The 27,027-nt window shown below is 47.9% G+C and overlaps 1 protein-coding gene and 1 pseudogene across 2 annotated transcripts in view; one reads left to right on the top strand and one right to left on the bottom strand.

The window, feature by feature from the left end:
- Positions 1 to 27,027, bottom strand: part of CCNJL (cyclin J like) — a 59,326-nt gene that overhangs the window by 4,358 nt on the left and 27,941 nt on the right. For both annotated transcript variants that reach the window (XM_006137145.4, XM_006137143.4), the window contains 2 exons: positions 2,385 to 2,684; positions 1,044 to 1,203 (listed from right to left, as the gene is read on the bottom strand). In XM_006137145.4, the coding sequence (XP_006137207.1) occupies positions 1,044 to 1,203; positions 2,385 to 2,684 (460 nt within the window). The remainder of the gene's footprint in view (positions 1 to 1,043; positions 1,204 to 2,384; positions 2,685 to 27,027) is intronic.
- LOC142818707 (endogenous retroviral envelope protein HEMO-like) lies at positions 5,398 to 7,677 on the top strand (annotated as a pseudogene).

Here is a 27,027-nt window from a genome sequence, read left to right as displayed (position 1 = left end):
ATAAAGGTTGGCCAGCAAGCCCCCAATTGGGGCTTAGCCCCCATCTGGCTGCAGCATCATAACACTCCTGTACCCCCAAACGCCCCATCCCAGAGCCCATCATACCCCCATATCCCCAAACTCCTGCACCCCCACCTCCCCAGTCTCCTGCCATAACACTCCTGCACCACCCATATACCCCAGACCTGTGCCTTGAGCCCATCATACATCCAGCCCCTCTGCCCTGAACCCCTCATACACTCCAATCCAACAACTCCTGCACCTCCATATCCCCAGCCCCCACAAGATTGACAGAAAACAACCTAACTGCATTGCATGAAGCTGGATTTGACCAGTTATGATATAAACTTCAAAGAATTGTGCTAAAAGATGCAACAGCAGAAGTCCCATTAAATAAAATCTGAGAGTGCAAGATTTCATTTGTTCTATTGTTAACCATTATGCCAATTATCAATAATATTAAGTTAGATATTTTCACTCATGCAAATGAGCATTCTTACACAGCTCTTTGTTGACCACTTGTTCTGAATTTTGATGTCATTTGGCTCTTTGGTTTGAAAAGGTTGCCAACCCCTGTGATAGATCATGACAGTGGCCCAGAGGACACAAGACAAACAATATCCTCTACTGGAGAGAGAGTGAGAAGAACAGTTCTGGAATGTCTCTGTTGTAAGGGGAATATCACTATCACTTTACAGTATTACTTCATACACTAAAAGCGTTATAACATCACAAAGGATGGATTACTACTTCCACAAAACTATAGGGGGAGCCAAATTTTGTATGGCCTACCTACTCAATTGCCTGAATAATTGCATAGTTGAGGTAATGGATTCACATACTGTACTACCATTGCACCAATATTTACAAAGATTACCCCAATCCCCAACTCTACTGATATGGATTGAGATGTACTGATCTCATGTGATCTCGATTACGGCTAATCAAAATGCCACTTGGAGTCTTTACAGCTCTACTTTTCTGGAGAACAGAAAGTCTACTAAGAGTTTGAGAAATTGGTTACTTTGGTCCAGCAGTCTTACATTAGCATCATTTCGATACACTGGGCAAGATGCTCCCAGGAATAACATGTTAGCAGCTGGAGCTGTGTGGTCCAGGAGGGAGAAATCTGCATACAGATGCGCGATGCACACACACAAGCAGCAGCAATCAGAGATGGTCGAAAGCTGAGGAAAGCGTAATCTAAAGAAATTAAAAAAAAATACTTTGACCTATCGCCATTCACTATAATGAATTCTACTCACTTTGTCCATATGCAGCGAGTTGGACAAAGTTACATGGACAAATGCCCACAGAGTTGGACAGTTAAGTCTCCATCTTTGATACATAGGCCTCAGGTTTGCATCTGATGTCCAGCAAATACCTTCTGAAAACAGGATAGAACATTTCAGACCATGACACGTTTGTGGATTTATACCTCTGCAAGACATTCTCATCTGTTCCATATCATGCAAGTTGAGCACATTCATTGACTTCTTATCAAGTTTTCTATGAAGGGTCCCAACTGCAACAAGGTTGGGCCACTTAACTTTAACCAACTTTTTCAAGAATCAAGAATACACCATAGTTCAAATCTTGCATCAGTCAAGACAGTAAGCCTCTTTGGCTTTTTAACAGCTATCCAAAATATCTCTCTCTCTCAAAGGAAAAATCCACAACCCCTTATTAGGGGCATCACAGAAGTTCTAGGACTGAATCATTCCAATCTAGTTTTAGATGCTTGCAAAGAGGGCCATATAGACTCTTCTAAGTAGTGCTGCCGGATGCTTTCAGAAAAAATACTGAGACCCCGAGAGTTGTTAATCAAAACAAAAACAAAACAAACATACAAAACCACCCCACTACTGGGCCCCTTTAAAAAAATGTGTGAGAGGCTTTTTGGCCCTAACAGGCTGCCAGCGGCCTCCCACCATCTTGCCTTCTTGTGCCGGGCCAGACAGCTCCCCTGCGAAACCTGGTAAGCACTAGGATTGCCAGGCTGCCTCCGTATTGAACCGGACAGCCTGAGATTTTCACCTCCTGGCCAGGAAAAAATCAGAAAGTACCGGACATTTCAGGTGTTGGGTATTCTTTGAATTTTTTTACCTGATAGGAAGTGAAAATACTGAACTGTTCAGTTCAGTACTGGACACCTTACAACCCTACTTTTAAGGGAAAGGTTCTTCCCTCAAAAGTGCCTTTGATAATATATGCCATTTGCAGTTGGTAGCAATACTGAGGAAAGATACTGCTCTTTGGCCTGGCCTGTTCTGTGACAGTTTTAAAAGCCTTTATTTGCCTTGGATTTTTGCTACTAGCCCACTGGAAAACCACATATTAAAGCTGAACATACCCAACCTCGCACAGTTGGCCCGAGAGATTACCTTGCACTGAGAAATCAAGGAAATAGTAAGCATATTTCTCCATGAAAGCTTTGACTTTGCCCAGGGATGTGATAGGCCAGCCATTGTGAAGGTCGTTCTCACCCACAGAGGCGAAGAGGTAGTAGTCGATGTAGTGTGCTGGAGTTGGCAGGCACAGATTCCAGTTGAAACTTTCCAAGAGAAGCAATTCCATCTTGAGCAGGTCTTTCTTGTTTAGCACCATGTTCACGTTGTACAGGTAAACCAAGTTATTTAACTGCTCCAGTTTGGGAACACGAGCCTCCTTTTCTTCAAATTTGCCTAAAAAAAATTAAAGGTGGATTTCAAAACTGACTCAAAAATTCAAGCCCAAGGTCACCAAGATGCAAAGGATCCTGGCACTAGTTGTACACTAGCAAGCCTGTAGAATTCACAGATCCATCATGCAGCACGGGGAACAGCTAGCCAGAGTTTTGTGGATTTGAACACAAAAGTAATTGGGGAAGGGGGTAAGCAGACTTTCAAGGGGATGTGCAAACACGGTTTGATCTATCTGTACAAGACAAAGTTGTGCAGTGCTAGTACACCAGTGAACTATGAGTTCCAGAAGTTAAGGCAGGAAGTGAGGTCTGATAAGAGTCTTGCCTTCTGAATAAAAGGTATCTTTCAAATTGAAGCTTTCTTGTCTTTAAGAGCTACTTTAATATGCCAAACACCAACTCTAGATACATGCAAATGGAGGAGACCCATACAACTTAGAACAATAGCAGCAAACTTGATAGTGTGGGTACATACTTGATTATGAAGTTGTGTCTTACCTTAAAAACGTAGGGCATGTTTACACTACCAGTAGTGGTGGCACTAAAGATTGAGCTCTTCAACTCTTAGGAGAGCATCACTGCCACCCTCTCATGAGGTAAAATTCCTAGGCACTGTCTGGATGGGAGGCAGGAGGATGGTCCCGAATGAGACAGTACAGGAACTTAGCCAAGCACCATCCCCCGAGGATAAAACACAGTTGAGACAATTGCTAGGAATTTTGGGGTTTTGGAGGAAACATGTACCTGGCTTTGCGGTCATAGCTCGACCATTGTACAATTTGCTTAGAAAACATGCTAGATGGGAGTGGGGTCCTAACCATGAGGAAGCTATGAAACAGCTCATAAACGAAATACACACTTATCAGTCCATGGGCCCCATACACCCTAATGCCCCATTCCATTTGTACCTTACCGTGGGAAATACAGGAATGTCCCATGCCTTATGGCAGGAAAGTGAAATTGTACCCCGTCGTCCTATACAGTTTGGCTCAAAGTCATGGCAGGGGTCACAGTCAAATTACTTGCCTTATGAAAAGGTGCTTCTGGCAGCCTACACAGCCCTAAGGGAAACAGAGGAGCTAACCCAAGCTCAAACCATAACCCTACACACTCCTCTTCCAATCATTAAGCCCATACTAGAGGGAAAGGAATTGCCACCACGCATAGCTCAGAAAATGACTGTACAGAGATGGGCACTTTATTTGCACCACAGGGTAGGTGGGGCAGATACTGCACAAAACCCCACCATGATTAAGGAGTCCCTGTGGAGGGTAGGAATGCCTGAGGAATACCATCAGCCCCCACAGCAATCTCCTATTAAGGATGCAGCCCCATTTAACCCGTCACAACCCGAGGGAGTATGGTTCACAGATGGCAGTGCCAAACTAGTGAAAGGAAAGTGGACAGGGAAGGCCGCTGCTGTATCAGCAGACACATCTGCTACACCCCTGACCACAAACATAGAGGGATCAGCCCAGCTTGCAGAGCTGGCAGCAATTAAACTGGCTTGTGCGGCAGGCGCTAGAACCATCTATACTGACTCCTATGCTGTATGGGCTGGAGCCACCCAGTGGATAACTAACTGGAAAAATAATAACTGGGAAATAGGAGGAAAGCCTGTTTGGGGAGTAGAATATTGGAAGTGGATATACCAGCATGCAACCCAACATGCACTGAGCATAGGCCATGTGGCAGCTCACCAAAAGAATAACACCCCGACTGCACGGCTGAATAACCTGGCAGATGCAGTAGCACAGATCTCTGCTGTTCAGGTGGATTGGAACCGCCTGTACATTTGGCTACATGAAACCTTGGGACACACAGGAAGTGATGAACTAGTACGGCAGGCACATGCCAGGGGGTGGCCTATCACCCACAAACAAGCCAGAGATTTGGTCCAAGCTTGCACCCTGTGTGCTGAGCTCAGGAAACATATAACAGAAGGACAACGGTTTGCCAGACTGAGAGATGGAAAGGTACTATGGGCAACCTGGCAAGTAGATTATATTGGTCCACTACCCACCAGTAAGCAAGGGTGGAAGTACGTTTTAACTGGAGTAGAAGTTATTTCAGGAATTGGGTTTGCTTACCCAACTCGAGTGGCAACAGGATTAGCTACAGTCATGGGACTAAACCGCTTAATAGCCCTTGTCCCAACGCCCCAAGAAATCCAGTCCGACAACGGCTCACATTTTAAAAACAAGCTGGTAAATGAGTGGGCCCTCCGCAATGGAGTCCAGTGGACTTTCCACCTCCCGTATCGACCCCAGTCTAATGGCATAGTCGAACGCTGGAATGGACTGTTAAAATCCCACCTGAGGCCTACGGATGGCAAATGGGGAAACAGACTGGATACTGTGGTGCAGAGATTAAACAACCGGCAGACCCCTACGGGCAGTCCACTCCACAAGGGATTCTTCCCTACAGGGAGAACCCCTCCTAGCCCCACTGTACCACTCAAGGATCCTAAATATGCACCTGGAGACACTGTGGTAATCAAGCACCCCAGCTTGGGGACACAAACACGTGTACTACACTCCTACAAGGGAAAAGGAGTCTGGACCACTGCCGATGCTGAGCTAACACCAATAACCATTACTGAGGCTTGGATCGTATCCAAGACCGGCTGACCTTATGTTTTATTCCAGGAAACTGAGGCAATGATCCCGGACAGTGCTCCAGCAGAATGGACCCTTCCCAATGCTGACTTGAATCCAGGAAGCTGCTATGAACTTGTTGTATATACATCACTCCTTGCTGTGACACTTGCGACTGCCATTGCTAGCCATAGACTGAACTTTGTGAGAAACCCTAAGCTGAAGCAAGACGTGGTACTCCGACTTGCCATGGTTTCCATCCTCATCTCAACTGTTGCTGCTACACCAGAATATCCGCTCAAAGGTGCCATTCAAGCCATCGCCTCCGCTGCTGGGGCCACGAACTGTTGGATGTGCACCTTGCTCAATTCATCCACTGGACTAGGAATCGAGTTCATCCCTCTCAGCCCAAATGACTGGTGGAACAAGAGTGATGTTTTCCGATGGGGGCCGGTATGGTTTGACGACAGCGACCACCACACTCCTAAAAATGACTCTCGGGGGGAACTCAGGGGGTGGCAAGGAAAGTGGCAACAGACGGTATGGGGTAAGCCAATAGAATATGTAACTGGAATCTCCACAGACATGTACCCCATTTGTTTCGAGAATAAGGAAGGCAGTGGACCTCAACTAGGTAGCTTTGAGGACCACCAATGCACCCACATTGCAACTTTTAATAAAGGATCAGGGGCCTGGGATATGTATTCACATCAGGATAGCCACACCCACCAAGACACCCTAAACTGCTGGGGGAACATTCTCAATGTCTCCCTTGGCCACAGACTTTTGTTTGGCATTAGCAATGCCGCCATTATCCCCCTAAACTTTAGTCAATGCCCAGAAAGTAAGACCTGGCATAATAATTCCCTCTTCATAGTCCCTAGCACTGGATACATTTATAACCCTACACTGGTGAAAAGCAATAGCCTGCTGCCTGGCCAGTGTGCTAAGGCAAATCTTTTTCGACCAGACCAGATCCTACAGGACCTATTAATTGCCCTCCAGTGCTCCATCACTAACAACAGCTACTGTGCTGCATATCATGCCCCCAAAGAAAAGCCCCTGGGGAAGGGATGGTACAAGGGACCATATTCCCCTATCCTTAACAAGGAACCTGGACTATTTTTCATTTGTGGGGAAAAGGCCTATAAATACCTGCCAGTAGGCTGGACAGGACGGTGCTCCCTGGGACACACTGTGCCCGGAGGACTAACAGTACACCCACACATCACGGCTCCAGGTATTACCAACCTCGGAAGCTTCCTACACAGATCCAGGAGGAAATTCACCCTAAACCCTCTCATAGAACACCCCTCAGGTTTTCACGCATTTGCCCGTGCATTTTAGCCTTGGCTTGGAGTAATTGAGCTTGAACAAGCCTTAGTAAATGTTTCAGGACAGCTGGAAATAGCCCTCAACCACACTGCAGATGCTCTAGGCATACTCAACGAGCAGATTCAATCTGTAGCACGCTTTGCCCTGCAAAATAGGATTGCATTAGACGCAATTTTGGCTCAAAAAGGAGGAGTTTGTGCTGTAATCAATCAGTCTTGCTGTTTTTATGTAAACCATTCAGGGCAGATAGAACAAGATGTGTCTGCCATAAAAGATGCAGTTAAAGTGCTACATGCTGTAACTAAAGATGGAGAACTCTCATGGCTGAGTTGGTTAGCCCACCAGCTGGGACTTTCTTTATCTCCCCTTCTGCATTTTATTATAACCACTATTCTGATTATTCTGATTGTAATAATTGCCTTTTGTGTAATATTGTGTGTTGTAAAATGTTTAGTTAATACAGCCGTTTCCTCTGCGCACATTCAATATACAGCGCTGGGAAAGGATCCCAGTCAATTCCTCGACCCCGAACCCTCTAATCAGGCCATTGGGTACTTTTAAATTCCTCCAAGGTGGGCAAGAGGTACTGGCAAGCCACCATCTTGCATTCCTGGGACGTGGTGTGTCGTATCAGGGGGTGGAATGTAGCCAGGCAGCCCCCCCCATCTCAAACAATCTTGCTTGCCCTCTGAGATGTCTGTATACAGAGCAGAGAAGGAACAATAAGAAGATCAGCATAGCCATTAAGCTTTGATCTGCTTTGACCAGGATATGCAAGTTTCTGACTCTGAGTAACGATTAAGGAAATAAGCTAAGCTCGAGGCTGCAAGAAGTGTCGGCTGGCACCTATGTTGATTCGAACGCACACAGTCCCTGGAAGAGGAATTTCCCACTGAGAAAACAATGTCCAGTACTTCAAATTTAATCATCTCAATTCTCTCTTACAAGTGTAAATTAAGTTCACAACTCCCTTGTAAGAACTGGTCTCACAGCAGACAGACCAGCATCAATTGGCATTACAGATAAGAAAGAGAAAATACGTGACCCAATGGGTATATAAGATGGGCCCAGCACACACTCACTTTGAGTGTCAATCTACCATTTACCTGCTGGTCGGGTTAGGTGTTTGACCTCCCAAGGTCCACGGGGACGCCCACCTCGTATTTTCGTCTTTCCGAGGAATTGAGGGACCGATCCTGGCCTGACACGCTGGGACCGAGTGACGCAGAAAGGGGTAAAAATTGTACCTGTATGTGTCCTTTTGTTTTTAGTGCATGCATAGAATAGAGCTCTTTAAAGATTAAGCTGTCATTTGGTACCATTATTTTCTATTTCCTATCTTTATTTTCCTTGTAACCATTTTTTTTAAGATCTATCTATCTATCTATCTATCTATCTATATATTTGCCAGCAGTTAAGAAATAGAACAATAGCCATTGCAACCACATGATTTATAAGCTTCCTCAAATAAACCTGTAACTGTTTAAGCTTTAACCTGACTCCTTCAGTTGCTGTAATAGAACCAAGCACAATTTAAAAGAACTTCAGCCGGTCATAAAGGGACAGATATAGGGAGAGCTTGGGCGTTTGGATTTGTGTCACACCCAGGTGGCAAATTCCGTTGGGGCGCTTCTCAGCCTCCCCGAGGCTGCCCGCTGCGAAGGAATTATGAAATTCTAGCAGCTGAAATCTGAAGCGTAATAAGCTCTTTCTACACTTATTGGGGCGCCCTTCAACCTCTTCCAGGTTGCCCACTGCAAGGGACCCCGGTCTCAGCAGTTAAAGTCTTGGGTGTATAGTACACATACACATACCACTCACTGCCCTGACCGTCGGCTGACAGTCTTACCTTAAAAACGTAGGGCATGTTTACACTACCAGTAGTGGTGGCACTAAAGATGGAGCTCTTCAACTCTTAGGAGAGCATCACTGCCAGAGCCAGCATTGACGTTCATGCCGGTGAGGGCAGCACTGCATGTACTGCCAAGCCTGAGGTCTTCAGTAAAGTCGCAGCCACTGCTGGTCTTGACAATCACCTGCCAGGGTTCAGAGCCTGCATCTTGGTGCAGGCAAAAGACTGCAGTGATCTGAAGATGGTGAGGGCTGGCTTGAAGTGAGCTCTGTCAGCTCTTAAAATGTGTCCAATGAGGAGGGCTGATCCATGAGCTCCTCGTCCAGGCTACACTCCCTGGCCACGCTCACTTGGCCATGTGTGGGTTCAGAAGCAGCGAGCCTTGAGACCTGTGCAGGCACATTAGGGGTCCCTGACTGAGGGCGCACCACGGACACGTGCCGAGATGGCGATCTGCCCCTCTCTGACCTCCTCTTCTTATGAGGCAACAGCAACTGGGAACAGTGACAGGTAGAAGAGTGTCTTGACACTGTCGAGGCCCTGGAGGACTTTGGTGCTGTATCTGTAGCTGGTGCTGGTTGGAGTGTTGATTCCATTAGGAGCACCTTCAAGAGCGAGTCTCTCATGCGCTGAATCCAGCGTTTGAAAGTACAGCAGATCTTGCAATTTACTGGGACATGAGTCTCATCCAGACACTTCAGACACAAATCGTGCAGATCCCAAAAGGTCATAGGCTTAGCACAATCTGGGCAGGCCTTAAAGCTGTGAGGCCCTGGCATGCCCTGGGGACAGGATGGGGACACAACAGGTGAACCCCAACCCAACACAAACACTAACTAACTCTAAAGATGAAACAGAACAACTTAATGAACAGTTTAAAAAGGGAAAGCAACTTGGAGAACAATGGTACTGAACGAGGTGCTAATTAACTGCCAATACTGCTGGGATCATGCTTGCTCCAATAATCATCACCAGTGCTAAGAAGGAACTGAGTGGGTGGAGGGCCAGCAGGGGGATGTATGCGCCAATATAGCTGCGCCACTCCAGGGGGCTCCCCTGCTGACCCAATGGGTACCGCTAAGGGAAAACTCTCTGACAATCCATGCATGCAGCACGTGTACACCTAAGTGGAATGGACACGAGCAAGCACTAGAAGAAGAATGAGCTGACATGGAAGGAACTAGGGACCATGGATCACCGTTTTCGGTCCCTTGGAGCTGTGGGAAGTGGCACAGACTGGGGCACTACTTCCCGCAGCTCCCATCAGCTGGGAACAGTGATCCACGGCCAACTGAAGTTGCAAGCACCCGTATCTGCAGAGCTGCAGGTAAATAAAGGCCGCCAAGGGATACATGCAGCCCATGGACTGGTTATTGCCCACTGCTGTTGTAGTGATCCAGGAGCTGTGTTAGTAGGCAATGACTGGAAAAGCTAAATACATACCACTTAGCTCCGTGATGTCTATGGAAAGCAAATGACAGTCCAGGTTATACCACAGAGGGATTACAGTATGGCAAAACATTGGGGAAGAGTCATTAGAAGTGGATTAATTTAAGAAAGGGAGAAAAACATTTAGGCAGATCAGGAACAGCTTTGTGAGTCCCAAAGAGTGAGTGAAATATGATTGATTTCCATTGATTGATCTGTGGGTGGTAGCTTGGGAGCGAGAACAGTCAGACTTAACTGGCCAATAGCATCCTTAAAAAAAAAATCAATGTAATCTCCACTGGCTGCTTAAAATATTTGGATTTAGCATTGCCTGGGAACATGTAATACAGCCTTGAAATTTGATTTGCAGTATCACCCATGTCTTTTCTAACCTGTCATGTCCTAACCCCAGCTCAGGGGCTGTGGGGGCCAGTAATGTTTTGGAAGATACTTTATTTTTTAAATCAACTTTTCCTGAAGATTTAGTGGTCTATGCTAGGAGTAGGTTATTAAACTGGGTCTCTGGTGCATATTTTGTTATGCTTTCACTTAATGGCCCTGACTTTATTTGTATTTATTTAGCTGTTTTTAGTATGCCTTATTTTGGTGTTCACGAGCTTGAGTTGTTAGAAAGGACAATAAAATACATGTACTTCTAGGGGAGTGTACTACTCCCCTCACGCACCCTCCCTCCTGAGACTCCATGCTCCCAGCCCACTCATGAACTCTGCTATCCCCCCACCCTCAGCCTGCACCCTTCCCTCTCACCCAGATCCCCCACCTTGCTCTTGCACCCATCACTTCCCCCCAGCCATCCCACTCCCATCCAACTCCTGCACCCTACCTCGCACACAGACTTCACCTCTGACCCCCTCCTGGCATTTTGTCATCATGGATGGGTGGTGGTCTGCAGCAAGGTTTGCATTGAGCAAGGTGGGCTGTGGGCCATAAATTTTGAGAACCATGGTCTTAAAAGCTATTCTAGCACTTGGCATAGAAATTTCAGGAGAAGAGCACAAGATTTCTGAGAGCCTCTGTGTTCTTGTGGAACTAAGGACAAGCTAAACTAACAATCACATCTATAAATTCTAATTCACTCCTCCTTCCTACCCAGATGTTTTCAAAAGCTTTTGTCCTAGAAGGTATCAAGAAAACAAAGTTCTTCCTAATAGGTTTTAATCACGATGATTTATTACATGCTTTAAATTTAAACAGAAACAGCTTAATTCAGTTGTAGTGTTCAAATATCAAGTATTTTGAATGCTCTTAGAACTTCCTTTTGCTTCTTAGCACTGGTAGTTTCTAAATTGGGTGTTAAATAAGAAGTAGCAACCAGAACAAAACCATGACCAACAATATGGACTTGAGCTTGGGGGAGTTGAAGCAACACTCTAAACAAAGCCCTCCAGATTGTCACACTGCATGAGATTGAAGTCAAATCACAAGTCCTATGACGAACAAGTTACTTGATCTATTTTCCAATACAACGTCCCATCAGTTGTATCAAGTTATGCATAGGTAAGAGCAAACTTGTCTAATTCCAGCCTGACCCACGAATGTGGCTTCTCAATTCATTGAGCACCTGGTGTAGTTAACTTCCATTGTGAAATCACTTCAATTTGAAAATAGGAACAGTTACTATATCTGGTTTATTAGATGACAATCAGGGTGAAAAGTCAAAATATGAATTAAGGTGTTTTTTTAAAAATGTATACGTTACTAAATCTATTCCTCCGCCACACACCATCTCGTAGCCTTAATTGTCAGAGTAGGGGTACGTCTAGACTACACGCCTCTGGCGACAGAGGCATATAGATTAGACTACATGGCATAGGAAAATAAAGCGGCGATATAAATAATCTCCACTTCATTTAGATTTACATGGCTGCCGCGCTGAGCCGATCAGCTGTTTGTCGGCTCAGCACAGTAGTCTGGACGCTCCGCGGTCGACATCAAAGGCATTTGTCGACCTCCCAGGTATGCCTCATCCTCTCTCATTAACATGGAAACAGTTTCGTTTTGAAGTTATGCCTCTAAAGAAAATAAATACAGACTCTGATGCTACACTTAATGCACATGCTTAACTTTAAGCACATGAGCAGTCCTATTGAATTCAATAGAACTACTTGGGTGAGCAAAGTTATATACCTGATTAAATTTGTGCGGCATCTGGTCTTTAATATTCAATATTTTGTTCTTTTCCTATAGCAGTTTTGTAAAATACAAAGAAGATGTTCTTCTTAAGCAGCAGCATGGGTAAGTAATGTTAGCTTAAATTTTACAATAGCAAAAAGTTGTAAGTTAGGTGTATGAAGCTGCAACCTCATTAAATAAGAGTTAAATCATTGCACTTTGATCATGACCTGGGACGGGAGGGGTTCGAGCAAGGGGGAGGGAAGGGGTTTCCCAGTGTGAAAAACTTGCTTTCTTTAAAAAGACAAATATCTTCAGCTAGTTGGAGTGAAAGCCTGACACAGTGTTGCCAAGAGGAATGGATTTAAGTCAAAGAGAAAAGAACATTTAATTAGCTTATTTGTCAGCCAGAAAAGATTAAAAGGCCTACCCATGCTGGCTTTTAACTAGAGGGGAAAAAAGGGAGTACCACGGTTGTCCAAAGGTACCCAATAAAGCAACAGTTGCTATGCAATCCTAGCTATAGGGCGCAGATCAGAGTGTTTACTTGCGGGTTTGCAAGGGGAGAGAAGAAGGAAGATCTTCCTGTGGTGTGTTTCACAGTGATCAAAATAAAAGAACACTGGCAATTAGTTTTTATTAGGGTTTCAGAGTCCAGAGAAGTGGGGTAAAAAAAACCTAGCAGTTGAAAGACTCATTACAATGCACACGCTTTTCATTTCATAAATACTTAATTCAATCCTAACCAAGTGAGGGATACACAGATCAAGCATGTCCAGCCAGGCCAGAAAGAAATAATCATACCATGCTAAAAAAGTGCAGTTAAACACTGAGACTACATTTTTCTTTATTCCTTGGCCCACTAAATGACAATGCACATATTAACGAAAGTTTCCCCAACTAGTTTGGTTCAGGGTGCGTCTACACAGCAAAGTTATTTCAGAATAAAGGCCGTCATTCCGAAATAACTATGTGAGCGTCTACAAAGCAATTCTGTTATTTCAAAATAAGTTCAAAATAACAGACGGCTTATTCTGACTTCTGTAAACCTCATTCTCTGAAGAATAATGCCTATTCAGAAATAGCTAGTTTGAAATAAGGCATGTGTAGATGCTCCACTTCTGCTATTTTGAAATGGCCCCTCACCAGAGCTATTCTAAGTTATTCCTCCTGGGGCTCTAAATAGAGATAGCATGTCCACATTAGGACTAATTTTGAGGCTTCCCTGCAGTGTAGATGTGCTATTTTGAAATAAGCTATTTCGGAATAACTGTTCTGGAATATCTTATTCTGAAATAACTGTGCAGTATAAACATAGTCTTACTGGCAAGTGTGCATAGTTGACAAGATTAACCAAGAATCCCAGGCTTATTGGTTAATTACGAAATCATCTACATGTTGACATCCCTAATGGCAAGGGTGGGAAACCTATTTTGGAACAAGGGCCACTGATCCACAAACAAAAAGCAGTCTGGGACCATACAAAAAAAAAAAAAAAAAGAAAAAGTGACAGGCAAAAAACTCTCCAAACAAAAAAATCCCACCAAACCCTCACTGATGTGGCCCCAACCGAGACACCTCACTTCCCTGGCACTTCAGCCCCACGGGGATGGCGGTGGCAGTGGCATTGGGAGGGGGGCAGGGAGGACCAAGGTTCAGGACTTCCTACAGCCCAGGTTAATTCTTTTGGGGTCCCAGGGTTAGTAGATTTTGTGAGCCCCCCAGGCCAAAAATGAGGGGCTCAATGTGTGGGGAGGGGCTGCCGAGGAGTGGGATAGGAATGGGGATATAAGAGGGGGTGAGAGTGGAGGGTCTGGATGGGAGGGAGGGTCAGTAGTGGGCTGGGCCAGGAGAGAGGATGCAGGAGCAGGGTTTGGGCATGAGAGGGATGGGGGGGGCATTTACCTGACTTGGCATCCCCTGCCACTCCCAAGCACCGCCTCCGGCTGCTCCTGTTGGTCATGATTACTGCCAACGGGAGCAGTGGGGAAAGCCTCCAGGCAGTGCGTCTGTGTGCAGCTATTCCCCAAGCTGGAAAGAGAGGGAGCAGCAGCATGCAGAGCTGTTTGCTCCCCCCATGAGGAGGATCCCGCAGTGAGGCTTAGTGCCTTCTCTCCACTCCTCCCCACAGCAGGAAGCCAGTTCTGGTACTCCAACCTCATAGGGGAGTGGTTGGCACAGGGATGGAGCACCAGTGTGGGCTCCCTGCTTCAGAGCAGACCAGGCCTCAAGCCATGGCCCACTGTAAGGCAGCTGCAGACCACTAGTAGTCTGTGGACCACAATTTAAGAACCACTGTTCTAGCTGCATCTTGCAAAAACCTTGATCAGTGTTTCCCAATTGGTGCTCCAGGGAACCCTGGGGTTCCGCAAATCAAAACTAGGGGTTCCGCGAGGAGCTGACGCTCCCCCGTCCCCTCTGAAAGAAAGAGAGCTGGCTAGCCAGGAGAGGCATAGGCATGTGCCCATGCTCCACCAATATTTGGAGAAGGTGTGGGCATGTGCCCATGCTCCACCAATATTTGGAGCTGGAGCAGGCCCCGGCCTCCCCCGCACGTCCTCCCACCCTGGCCCCAGAGCGTCTCTCCCCCGACCCCATCCCTGTCTCATCCCTGCCATGCGCAACCTTCACTGAGCTCCCCCTTGCTGGCTGCCGCTGCCCTGTGCAGCGTGCTCAAACCGGTAGGCAGGGAGACGCCCAGGCGTGACGTAATGTCACGACCCGGGATTTTAAAACTGCTGGGTGCTGCAATGCTGTGTGTGGCTGAGTTGCAGGTTCAGAGTCCGGGGACGGAGCGCAGACTCCAGCCCCGCAAAGTGGAAGGTAGAGGAAGGGGAAGGGCTGGGAGAGGAAGGGGCTTGTGCAGAGGGGGAGGAAAGGGGAAGGCACCAAAAGGACAGGGTAGAGGAGAGACAAATGCCAGGGAGCCAAGTATAGACAATGAGGAAAAAGGCAGGAGGGGAGGTGTCAGTGGGAGGGGAGACAGGGTGATGCTGGGAGAGGAGAGAGTAAGGACATTGGGGGCTAGAGGGGGGAGGGGAGGTGCTGGGAGAGGGCTTGAAAGAAGGTGTGGGCATGAGGAAGGTGGGGATGGAGCAAGTCATGTATGAGGGGAATGGGGGCAGAGTGTAGTGAGAGGGTGGGCATCAGGGGAAAAAAGGGCAAAGGAGGTAGGGGCAGTGAGGGAAGGGGGAGGCACCAGGAGGGTGCAGGAGTAAGAGAAGGCGCAAGTGCCAGGGGATTCTGGGGGTGAAACAGAAGGGCAGACTCCTGCAGGGGAGGTACCAGCACCAGAGGAGAGGCAGGGCAGGTTTGTAGAGGGAGGTGTTAGAAGAGGGAATGAGGAGGGGTAGCTCACATGAGCAGAGTGGGGCTACTGGAGAAGTGGGCACAGGGAGAAGAGAAGGGCCGGTGGAGGGAGGCAGGTCTCAAGAAGGCTGAGGGCAGTGAGAAGGGCAGGAGTCAGGACAGCAGAGGAGAGTGAGGAGTTGGGAGGAAGCAGGCACCAGGGGAGGAGACATGTCAGCAGAGGGAAAAGGTAGAGGTTTATAAGATATTTATTAATAACTTGGGTGCCACAGTGGCACATCCAGACAAGCCACATGAATTCAGTACTGGTGCACAACACAATTCATTTTACTCATGCGAGGAAAGTCTTACATCCACAAGCCCTGGCTTGCTCGGCACCCCAACCTTCCACCAGAGCCCAACACTCCCGAGCCTGCAGCCCCCTCCCCAAGCCAACATCCCCTTCTCCTGCATCCAAATTCCCTCCCAGAGCTTGTACTTCTCATCCCTTCCCACACCTCCTGTCTCAAGCTAGTGAGAGCGTATAAGGCTGGAGATAGCAAGTGATGGAGAGGAGGGGAACAGAGCGGATGAGGCCTCAAGGAGGGGTGTGTGTGTTGGGGAAGGAATGTGATTTTCATGCATTGGTGTGTCCCTCCCTCCCTCCCCCTTTTTTTTTTGCTTGACAAACCTAGGGGTTCCTTGAAATTCTGAAAAGCTGAAGAGGGTTCCTCGGCCAAATAAAACTGGGAAACACTTACCTAGATGGAAAGGTCTTTAGAAACTCTTTCCTGCCTCTCTGTACAGCATATTCCACAATGGGGCCTTGATATCTGTCTGGTGCTTCTAGGCCAGTGGTGGGCAATAAGCAGCCCACAGGCCAGATGCAGTTCACCATGGTCAGTACCCTGGGCAACTTATTGCTCACCTCTGCCATAGGGGCTTCTTAAATTTGGAGAGGACAACAAGAAGTTAGCCCAATGCAGGGACAAAGCTGTTCCTTGTATGGTACCAGGGAGATTTCAAATATATGCTTAGAAAGACCAGTGAAATTGCATGTAGTTAATTTTTACTGTGAGAAATGAAATGTGGAGATTCGCCTGTACCTTTATCATGTGCTTCTTGCTATTCTGTCTTTCTAAGTGAAGATACTTAAGTGAAGCCAAGACAGGAAAGATCTCTTACTCCCTATGAGATGTCCTTCCTCTTGGCTATATCCATAAATCCACCAATAGTTTTTATCTTTTTTCAAATGCCTAGTGAGCGGTCTGTAAAACTGCTCATTTGCATACAGCATGTACCTTCTTCTAATTTCGGTAATCAGCTCCGCACACCTGGGTGTTGATTACCACCACAGAACAGCTCTTCAGGCTCACACACACACAGGCCCATCAACAGGAGGGTGGGGTGGGAGTGGAGCATGGAGGTAGAAGGGGAAGGGGGGCAGTTGTTCTGAAGCTTGATGATTCAAAGAGGCCTGAGACCCCTGCTGCTGCAGCAGTTGGAGCTCCGAGCCCTTCAAATTAGGGATGTTAAATATCGGTTAATTGAATAGCCGAGTAACCTCATGACATTTTATTGGTTAGTCAACTATTCTATAGTCCCCGGGGGCAGGGCTGGCAGCCACCGTATCAGAGGCAGCAGCGTGAAGTGCCAGGTGGGAGCTGGTCTGCAAGGGGAGCCAGTTTGAAAACCAGCTCAGACTGGCTCCCCGTTGCCCTGTGCTGCTGCTTCTGGGAAAGAGGCAGCAGCGCGGGGGTGGCAGCAGTCCCTGTCTGGGAAGGGGCGGCGGGGGGGAGGGAGGGCTCTGAGCTCCGAGAACCTGGCAAGAGCCTGCCCAACTCCTAACGCATTTTAAATACAGAGTGGCAGCAAGGATAGCTGCTGGACCTGTTACAAAGCCAGGACTGATCCAGCCTGCTAAAAAATGTACTGGCAGGGAGAAGGGGAGAGGGAAATGCATGTAGTCTAGAGCATTAACCTATAATCTTTTGTTTACCAGTTAATCTACACTATTACAACCCTACTTCAAATTGCTACCTGGAGCATCACATCGTGCGCTTCGTGTAGCTCTGAGGGCTGCACGAAAGACTACGCTATACTGTGTAGTGCGGAGGGCTGGCTTCCCCGGTCCCAGCCTCTTCTTGGAATGCAGAGCCACCCCTCCACTTGACCAGGGGCCCATGGAGGTTGTTGTGCTCCTGCACCCACAAATATTTGCCAGATAATCTATTATTTTTCTGGAGGCGTGACCGCACCCAGCAACTTCAGCTCTAATCACTGCTGATTTTGAGACTGTTAATGTACTGCTCCTGAAAATCATTCAATTTCCTGCATTTACTTTTGACATGTTGGAGTTTGGAAGCATTAAGTGATAAAGGAAGCCACTCCATCCCTGATCTATAACAAGGGGCGGAGGCTTTGGCAGAAGTGGCACACCAGGGGGCTTGCCTCCCCCAGCCCAACCTTCACCAATCGCCCATGGCCACAGTTATCTTACTATAAAATCTGAAGTGGAGATAAGGTATCTGTAGTTTATTCCATGGAATAGCTAGGTGATGTCCACACTATAACTTCCCACACCTCCATCACATTGGTCAGATAGGGTACGTCTACACTACAACGTTAATTCAAACTAACTTAGTTCGAATTAGTTAATTCGAACTAAGCTAATTCAAACTAACGGATCCAGACTAAAAAACTAGTTCGAATTAGAGTTTTGCTAATTTGAACTAGCATGTCCACATTAAGTGGACCCTGAAGCGGGGTTAAGGATAGCCGGAAGCAGTGCCGGCAGGGCATCAGAGGAGGACTTAGAGCATGGAGCTGCTGTCTCAGGCTGGCCGAGGGCTGTGCTTAAAGGGTCCCGACCCCCACCCCGGACAGACAGTTCTCAGGGGTGCCCCGCTTGCAAAGCAGTCCTGGCTTGGATTGCCCGGACTACCCACACTGGGCACATCACAGCACTCGGCACATCACAGCACTTGCCGCAGGCTGCCATCTGGGGAGAGGGGGCAATTAGGGGGCTGCAGGAGAGCTTCCACCCCCAGAAGCCCGCAGAGCCAGCCCAGTCCTCCCCATCGGGGGCTCGTACCCCATTCCTCCCTCACTTCCTTCCACTTACCCTTCCCTAGCCCTTCTTCTTGATGTACAAAATAAAGAAAACATGTGGTCAAAAATAGAATCTGTCTTTATTGAACAAAACTGGGGGAGACTGGGAAAAGGAGGTGGGAGGGGGAAGAGAGAGGCTGGGAGAGGGGAGGGCAACTAAAATGATCAGGGGTTGGGAACAGGTCCCATATGAAGAGAGGCTAAAGAGACTGGGACTTTTCAGCTTAGAAAAGAGGAGACGGAGGGGGGACAGGATAGAGGTCTCTAAAAGCAGAAGTTGGGTGGAGAGGGTGCATACAGAAAAGTTCTTCATTAGTTCCCATAAAGAAGGACTAGAGGACACCAAAGGAAAGGAATGGGTAGCAGGCTTCAAACTAGTAACAGAAAGTTGTTCTTCACAAAGCAAAGAGTCAACCTGTGGAACTCCTTGCTGCAGGAGGCTGTGAAGGCTAGAACTGGAACAGAGTTTAAAGGGAAGTAAGATCAAATCATAGAGGTTGGGTCCATGGAGTGCTATTAGCCAGGGGGTAGGAGTGGTGTCCCTGCCCAAGGTTTGTGGAAGGCTGGAGAGGGATGGCACGAGACAAATGGCTTGGTCACTGTCTTCGGTCCATCCCCTCCAGGGCCCCTAGGGTTGGCCGCTGTCAGCAGACAGGCTACTGGGCTAGATGGACCTTTGGTCTGACCCAGGACGGCCATTGTAAACTCAGGGCTCAAGGTCGGGGGTCTCAGTGGACCCCCTTGATTCTCTTGCACACCTGCTCCTGGGTGGCCAGGCTGGCAGCTCTCCTGCCCAAGCCGGCCACTTTCCTGTGCCTAGTGCGGAGATCGTGGACGAGCTCCACGATGTCCGCACTAGCCCAGGCGGGTGCCCGCCTCTTGCGGTCCCGGGCAAGCTCCCGGGAGCAGCCAGCCTGGTCCCGGGAAGAGGGGGAGGACTGGGGGGCATCGGGTGGGTGGCTCGATCCGTGCCAGGTGCAGGGTCTGCTGGCTGGGTGCTGGCAGGCTTGCACCTGGCACGGGCACAATAGCCAGCCCGTGCCCCTTTAAGGGGTCCGGGGCCGAGAGGGGGGCAGTAGAGTTTCCCTGGTGTTGGCCAGAGAGGCCACCAGGGAAAACTGGGGAGGGCTAGCCTCCCACTAGTTCGAATTAAGGGGCTACACACCCCTTAATTCGAACTAGCTAGTTCGAACTAGGCTTAATCCTCGTGGAATGAGGATTACCTAGTTCGAACTAAGCGCTCCGTTAGTTCGAATTAAGTTCGAACTAACGGAGCGCTAGTGTAGCGCCTATGAAAGTTAGTTCGAACTAACGTCCGTTAGTTCGAACTAACTTTGTAGTGTAGACATACCCTTACTCACTTAATTTACCTAATAGTAAATCTGCAGGGTCTTGCCTCCCTGATGTTCTTACAGCAAGATAATCAACACTGGTTAGTCATCCTGTAGTGGACACTCACACCAATAGTGAGGTCTTAAACAGAATGCCAGTGTTAGGAGCTGTCTACATTATTACACTGATATTGCCATACCTCTGTAGTAGTCTTGTATTTCAGCATAAGAGGAAATGGTTTCACCTTTAAAAAAACAACCCTCAACCTTACACTAAGCGATAAACCAAAAAGAACCACTGAAACAAGAATAAGACAATTTACATGTGGGGCAGGAGAAAGAGTAGGAAAAGTTATACTGATAAGTTTACCGGTTTAAATTCACACTTTAGGTCAGTGGTCACCAACCAGTAGATTGGGACCTACTGGTAGGTCTTGGAGCCTCTGACAGGTGATCCTGACAGATTTGGCAGGAAGTTCTCAAGTGCTGGCACTTCCAGGGGAGGCAGGTTTGTATAATTTTTGGTGGTGCCCCATTAGCCACACCTCCTGACCCCTGTTAACCACGCTCCTGACCCCCGTTAACCACACCCTCTGACCCCTGTTAACCACACCTTTGGAGGTAACATGCTCGGGGCAAGATGGACACATGACCATAGACTCATAGACTTTAAGGTCAGAAGGGACCATTATGATCATCTAGTCTGACCCCCTGCACAATGCAGGCCACAGAATCTCACCCACCCCCTCCTAGAATAATCCTCTCACCTATATCTCAGATATTGAAGCCTTCAAACAGTTTGAAGACCCCAAGATGCAGAGAATCCTCCAGCTGTGACCTGTACCCCATGCTACAGAGGAAGGTGAAAAACCTCCAGGGCCTGTGCCCTGGAGGAAAATTCCTTCCCGACCCCAAATATGGCGATCAGCTAAACCCTGAGCATGTGGGCAAGACTCACCAGCCAGACACCCAGAAAGTTCTCTATAGTAACTCCTATTATCCCTCCATTGACTATTTCCCACTGATAATGAATGGTCAATTACTTACCAAGATCATGTTATCTCATCAAACCATCCCCTTCATAAACCCATCTAGTTTAATCTTGAAGCCAGCTAGATCTTTTGCCTCCACTACTTCACTTGGAAGGCCGTTCCAGAACCTCACTCCTCTAATGGTTAGAAACCTTCATCTAATCTCAAGACTAAACTTCTTACTAGCCAGCTTATATCCATTTTTCTTGTGTCCACATTGGTATTAAGCTTAAATAATTCCTCTCCCTCCCTGGTATTTATCCCTCTAATATATTTAAAGAGAGCAATCATGTCTAGAAGTAAAAGGTGTCATGTCACCCCTCTGGAAGGACTTTGCCCACCACCCTCCTACCAACAGGGATTAGTTTGGCCCCCACCAAACCCCCCTCATGCAATTATCCTGCAATTGCATTAACCCAATGGGTGTGACATTAACTCGGGGGCAGAGAGGCTGGGGGAAGTGTTCCCTCTAAGGCTATGTCTTCACTTGCGGCTTCTTGAGCACAGAGCATCCACAATGCCCGCCTGTTCTTGCACAAGGAAATTTACAGTACGGCGTGGTAAGAGAGGGCGTTTTGCACAAGAGCTATGCTCTTTTTTAACAGGTGTAACCCTAACCTTTACCTTTTCTCTCTGCTGCCATGTCTCCTCCACTTGCTCCATCAGTTCCCCTGGTGCCTGCTGCCCCCCAACTCCTCACCCTCCTCTGCTGTCCTGACTCCTGCCCTTCTCACTGCCCTCAGCCCTCCTGAGACCTGCCCCCCTCCACCAGCCCTTCTCTCCTGCCTGTGCCCACTCCTCCAGTAGCCCCACTCTGATCACGTGAGCTACCTCTCCTCATCCCCTCTTCTAACACCTCCCTTTACACACTTGCCCTGCCTCTCCTCTGGTGCTTGTCCCTCCCCTGCAGGTGTCTGCCCTTCTGCTTCACCCCCAGAATCCCCTGGAACCTGCACCTTCCCTTAGCCCTGCACCCTCCTGGTGCCTCCCCCTTCCCTTACTGCCCCTGCCCCCTTTGCCCTCTTTTTCCCTGATGCCCACCCCCTCACCACCCTCTGCAACCGTTCCCCTCATGCCCCTGTGCCCTCACACATGAATTGCTCCATCCCTGCCTTCCTCATGCCCACCCCTTCTTTCAAGCCTTCTCACAGCACCTCCCCCTCTCCCCTCTCGTCTCCAATGCCCTTCCCCTCTCCTCTCCCAGCATCGCCCCATCCCCCCTCCCACTGACACTTCCCCTCCTGCCTTTTTCCTCATTGTCTGCACTTGGCCCCCTGGCATTTGTCTCTCCTGCACCCTGTCCCTTGGTGCCTTCCGTTCTTTCCCCTCCGCACAAGCTCCCTCTAGTGCTAACTCTGCTCTTGAAAAGGCACATTCGAGGATTAAGAAGTCATGTAAACTGTGATATGGTAATACATTGTTAAAACGAGAAACTGGATGGCTATGTTCCTGTATAATGTCTCCTTAAACAAAACATTGTGGCAGTAATGGTTGTTTTGTTTCTGATATTTACATGGTAAGAATTAGTGAACATGTTAATTGTGACGGGGTCACGGAACTAAATGCATCCCCGCCACTAGATCTCCGCATGGAGTGGGGCAAGTCGCTCCCGCCCCTGGCCGCGGAGAGAGCAAAGCCGGTGGCAGGAGCAGAGCCAGCGATGGCAGCCCATCCCCGAGCTGCGCAGCAGAGCTGGCGAGCGACTGCCCATCCCCAGGCTGCGCAGGCGCCTTGGACTCCGGGAGCTGCAATGCCAATGCAGGCGCAATGGGAGGCAGGTCAGGCAAGGACACTGGGGGCGGGGAAGGGAAACTGTCTCCGGACGCCGGCGCAGGGGGAGGAGCGACAGCCGTAAAAAGGAAAGATGAGGAGGACGGGGGGGGGGGGGGGGGGGGGGGGCGGGGATCGTGGAGGAAGGGCTGAGGACAAAAGAGCGGAAGGCTGAAGGAGAAGCCAGGACACTCGGGGATGAGGAGGTAGCCCAGGGCGGGCGGGCGGGCGGAGAACTGCTTGCGGGCTGACGCGTTTAGGCGGTTAGCCCCGTCAGCCAGGTGGGTGGCATCCTGAAGGAGCACGCTCACCTTAGGGTCCTGGGCTGGGGCCTGGAGAGAGGGTGGGCCCAGGTCCCCCTCAGCTCCCGAGCGGGGTGATCATGCAAAGAAAAAGTGTTCATGACCACACTGACTGAGGGAGCGTGGTCAGGAGATGTGAGACAAGGATCGAGGAGAGAGGGGGCCCCAGGGTAGGGGGCGGACCTTTTCACATTAATACTTCCTAAATAAACAATAATAAAAAAAAGAAGTTCAGTAAAAACCCTCTGAAAAGTCAGAATGTTCTGGAAGCAACACAGCTATGAATGTAGTGAAGCGGCCAACAACATATTGGCCAAACTCCATGAGCAAACAAAACAAGTTACTATATTGCAATAAAAACAGAACCCTCAAGGGGGGGAGGAGAGGTGCAATAACTGTTGGGTGGGCATTCAAAACTACCCTGTGTTAACTCACTGGAGAAGAACCATGAGTTAGCAATTCAGGAAAGAAAGGAGAGCTCTGAACCACGGTGGCTCTGCATTTTAAGGTAATAGGAGCTGCCGGGCTCTTATTACATTTAAAATGCAGAGGCACAGCATCCCAGACTGGCGCGAGCTGGGACTGCTTGGTTCTGGCTCATGATGGGTCCAGCAGCCCGTTCGCAGCGATCCAGGCTGACAACGGGCAGGGGCTGCTTCAGCAGCCCAGGCCATTGTGAACAGGGGTTGCTGCAGGAGCAGCCTCCCCTATGCTTCCCACAGCTGCCTCTGATATAAGCAATAATGTGAGAGGGGAGATGGTGCTGGGGGAAACTGGCTTTTAAGCCAGCTTTTAAGCTAGCTCCCCCCAGCACCGGCTAATGCTTAACCCCTCCCTCCCCTTACTGCCTCTGATATAGAGGCAGCAAGGGAGGGGAGAAGGTATGTGAGTAGTCGACTCGACTACCCAATAAATCTAGGCTTATCAGCTATCGACTATTAGACCACTCTTTTACATCCTTATTCTATACCCACACATACATGCTCACCATCAAGTAATCTTTTCCCTCCATCATTCTGCCCTGTAAAACCAGCTGTGACTTTAATAGCTAGACATTAACACCATTGTGAGGTTTTTCAATAACCTTACCACCAAGCATCCTGATTGAAAGACATCAATAAAGACCAATTTTAAAGTCATGAATTTATTGTGTAACAATCCACACCAATCACTCTGGCCCCTGTAGAAACTTGAAATATCGCTTGGGCTTCATGGGAATTCTTCACTCAGGATGAGCAATGGAATGATGCAGGGAAGCAACCCCAACACACAGAAATGTCAGTGTCCCTCATTGTCAAAGTGTCCTCAGCTTCCCCAATATTGATGGCCACACTATGGGCCTCTGACTGCAAAAGTGTCTGGCTGCTGAAACTCTGCATCCAGGCTCTGTGTTTCACTGTTCTGCCCACAGCCAAATGCTTCACCCTTACTCACACAAATTATGTAAGCAAAAGCATACAGTCACCGCCTTGGGGATATGATCCTCCAAGAGGTCCAGCCTGCCAGAGACACCTCTCTCTTGCTTTCAGCCTGCCAAAGGCATATTCCACAACCTAGCAACATTGGCTTAGCCTGTTGTTGAACCGCTCCTTACTGCTGACCATGTGCCCTGCCTAGGATCACTATGAGCATTTCCACATCTCTCTCAGTAATTTTCTGGACTGGAAAGAAAGTCCCTGAATAAATCATGCACTTTCAGAGCACCCCACATTTATGTCTATGAAATGCCCAGTGATCCACACCTCAAGCACCATGGAAAAGTCCTTCTTGATATACTCTGAGGTAAGGTGGGGTGGTGCTACAATGGGAATATGAGTGCCATCGATGGCCCTGCCAGTTTGGAAAGCCAGATACTTCGTCAGCCAAATTTCCCAGAATCACATTCCTATGCAGCAAAATGTGATGTGTTGCCCTACATACTGCCCTGACAGTAGACTTCCCCAGTCCAAATTGATTTGCAACTGAACGGTAGCAATCAGGAGTCACCAGGTCCACAAACCAATGGCGCCACACTTCTCTACCAAAAAAGCAACTCTCATTTCGGTGTCCTAGTGCCGCAGTTCAGAGGCCAGCTCATTACAGTTCCAGGAAAGTTGTTTATACATCCAAAAGTTTTGTAGTGACTGATCTTCCTCCCATATCTGCATGACAAAGTGATCCCACTACTCTCACCTGATTTCTCAATACAAAAGCAACAGTATGGTTCACACGTGATCTCTCATAGCCCAATGCAATACCAATACATCAGTGTCATTCTTGTCCTCATCCGAGATGCTATAAAATATCAAATCCAGATGCAGCTGTGCTGCAAAGCATGATGGATTAAGCACACTGATCACAACATGGAAAAGAACTGTGGGATATATGATGTCTCATGGCCAATGCAGGAGTGCATAAGAACTGTCAATTTAAAACAGTGCAAAAGGAAGCTGGAATACCCAGGAGGATTGGGAAGCAAAGAGGTGGTTGACAGGATGTTTTCTCACGTTCGCAAGATGCATAACACTATGTTGCACATTCCCACGGTGCTTAGCAGCTGAGGGTGACCAGGCACTATGGAATGCTTATCCACATTGCTTTGCTTTATCTGGGTGCTAACAATGTGGCCATGCAATGTCGACTTTTGCATATCAACAGCACATTTATTGCCAAATCTTCCCAGTGTAGACATAGCCATAGTGATCATTCAGCAATCCGAGATCTGTATTTGTAAGATGATATAGCAAACCACCTTTCTCAAAGCTAGGAAAAAAAATGGGGTAAACCCACCTCTCACTAGCTTTAGAGTGTCAAAAACTGCCTTTTAGCAACAAAACAGCAAGAATATTCACAATGCAATGTGACTTATGTTTGGAAAAACAATCAGTTTGGCATAAAAAATCTTCCACCCCTTGAGCGTTTTTTTCCCCTCCTTTCCCCCTCCCTTTATTGTCAAAAAAGAGCCAATGTAGACACTGCTGTTTGTTTTGTCAACAAAACTGGCTTCCACCAGTATCCCAGAATGCCTGCCCTAATGGCTCTGCTCAGAGTTTGATCTTTGGTGCCCTGCATGCATCTGCATCTCCCCTTCCAAAGCTTTGGGAAGTCTTTGACTGCTGAGTGAGCTGTTCCATTGAGGAACAAAGAACAAACCACTGGGCCGCTCCTGTTCTGCTACAATAGGAACAGTGGCAGGTAAACTGCTGCTGCAGGAGGAGGGAGATGGATGCAGTGCTTTGACATTCCTCAGCAGGGAGAGCTCACATAATGCTACAACCAACAACAGGAGAACTTGGAGGGAATCCTAACATTCTCAGGGTTCAGCTCTGCCATCTCACAGTGCACTGATCACACTGTCCATGATGGTGCCCCCAATGTGGATATGATCAGCAAACAGAGGGAGAAAATGTGAACACCCACTGGTGATGTTTGTTTTGTTGACTTTTGGGCAGCAACATACATTTTGTCAAGAAAAACTTGGTAGTGTAGACATACCTAAGTCTGTTGTCTGGTACACCATAGTGTTACATTGCCTTGTGTGTCTTTTGTATGCTAGAATTATCCTAGTACAATCCATTTCAGGAGAGAAAATAAGTAGGATCCTTGTGGCTGCATTGGTGCAATCCACTATGTGCACAGCTGAGTGGAAAACAAATACAATTCTTTGTCGAAGGCTCATTTTCAAGACAAACCAAGACATTTTCATCCACTGGACATTAGTTGCTGTGTAACATTTAAGTACATATTCTCTGGTTCTTCGAGTGCTTGTTTACGTCGATTCCAAATAGGTGGATGTGTGTCGCGTTAGTCAGAAACCTTTCCCCTAGCAGCTCCCATACTGTGGGGACCCCTAGAGTGGCGCTTCAATATTAGCACGTATATACAACTGTCGACTCTATCCTCCCTCCATTCCTTCTTACCGTCCATGATGGTGTTGGAACATCCTAACGATCTTACCTCAGCAATCTCCTAGTCCCTAGTGTATAGCTCTCATTGTCTTATTTTGTGTAGCGAAGCTGTTGTCATTAACTGGAAAAGCAGGCAAGTGCCCAAAGAGAGTAGCCCTTCTGGGGTGCCAGGGCATGCCTAATTCCCCAGGCTTTAAGTCATGTGGAGTGTGTAAGCCCCCTATACCCAACTGCAACCCACATGACACATGCCTTCGCTGTTTGCGTGAAGAACATCTC

The sequence above is a fragment of the Pelodiscus sinensis genome, chromosome 17 (assembly GCF_049634645.1).
Source record: "Pelodiscus sinensis isolate JC-2024 chromosome 17, ASM4963464v1, whole genome shotgun sequence".
Taxonomy (NCBI): domain Eukaryota; kingdom Metazoa; phylum Chordata; order Testudines; family Trionychidae; genus Pelodiscus; species Pelodiscus sinensis.
Note: the sequence above shows the minus strand (reverse complement) of the source record. Positions and strands in the feature narration are given on the sequence as shown.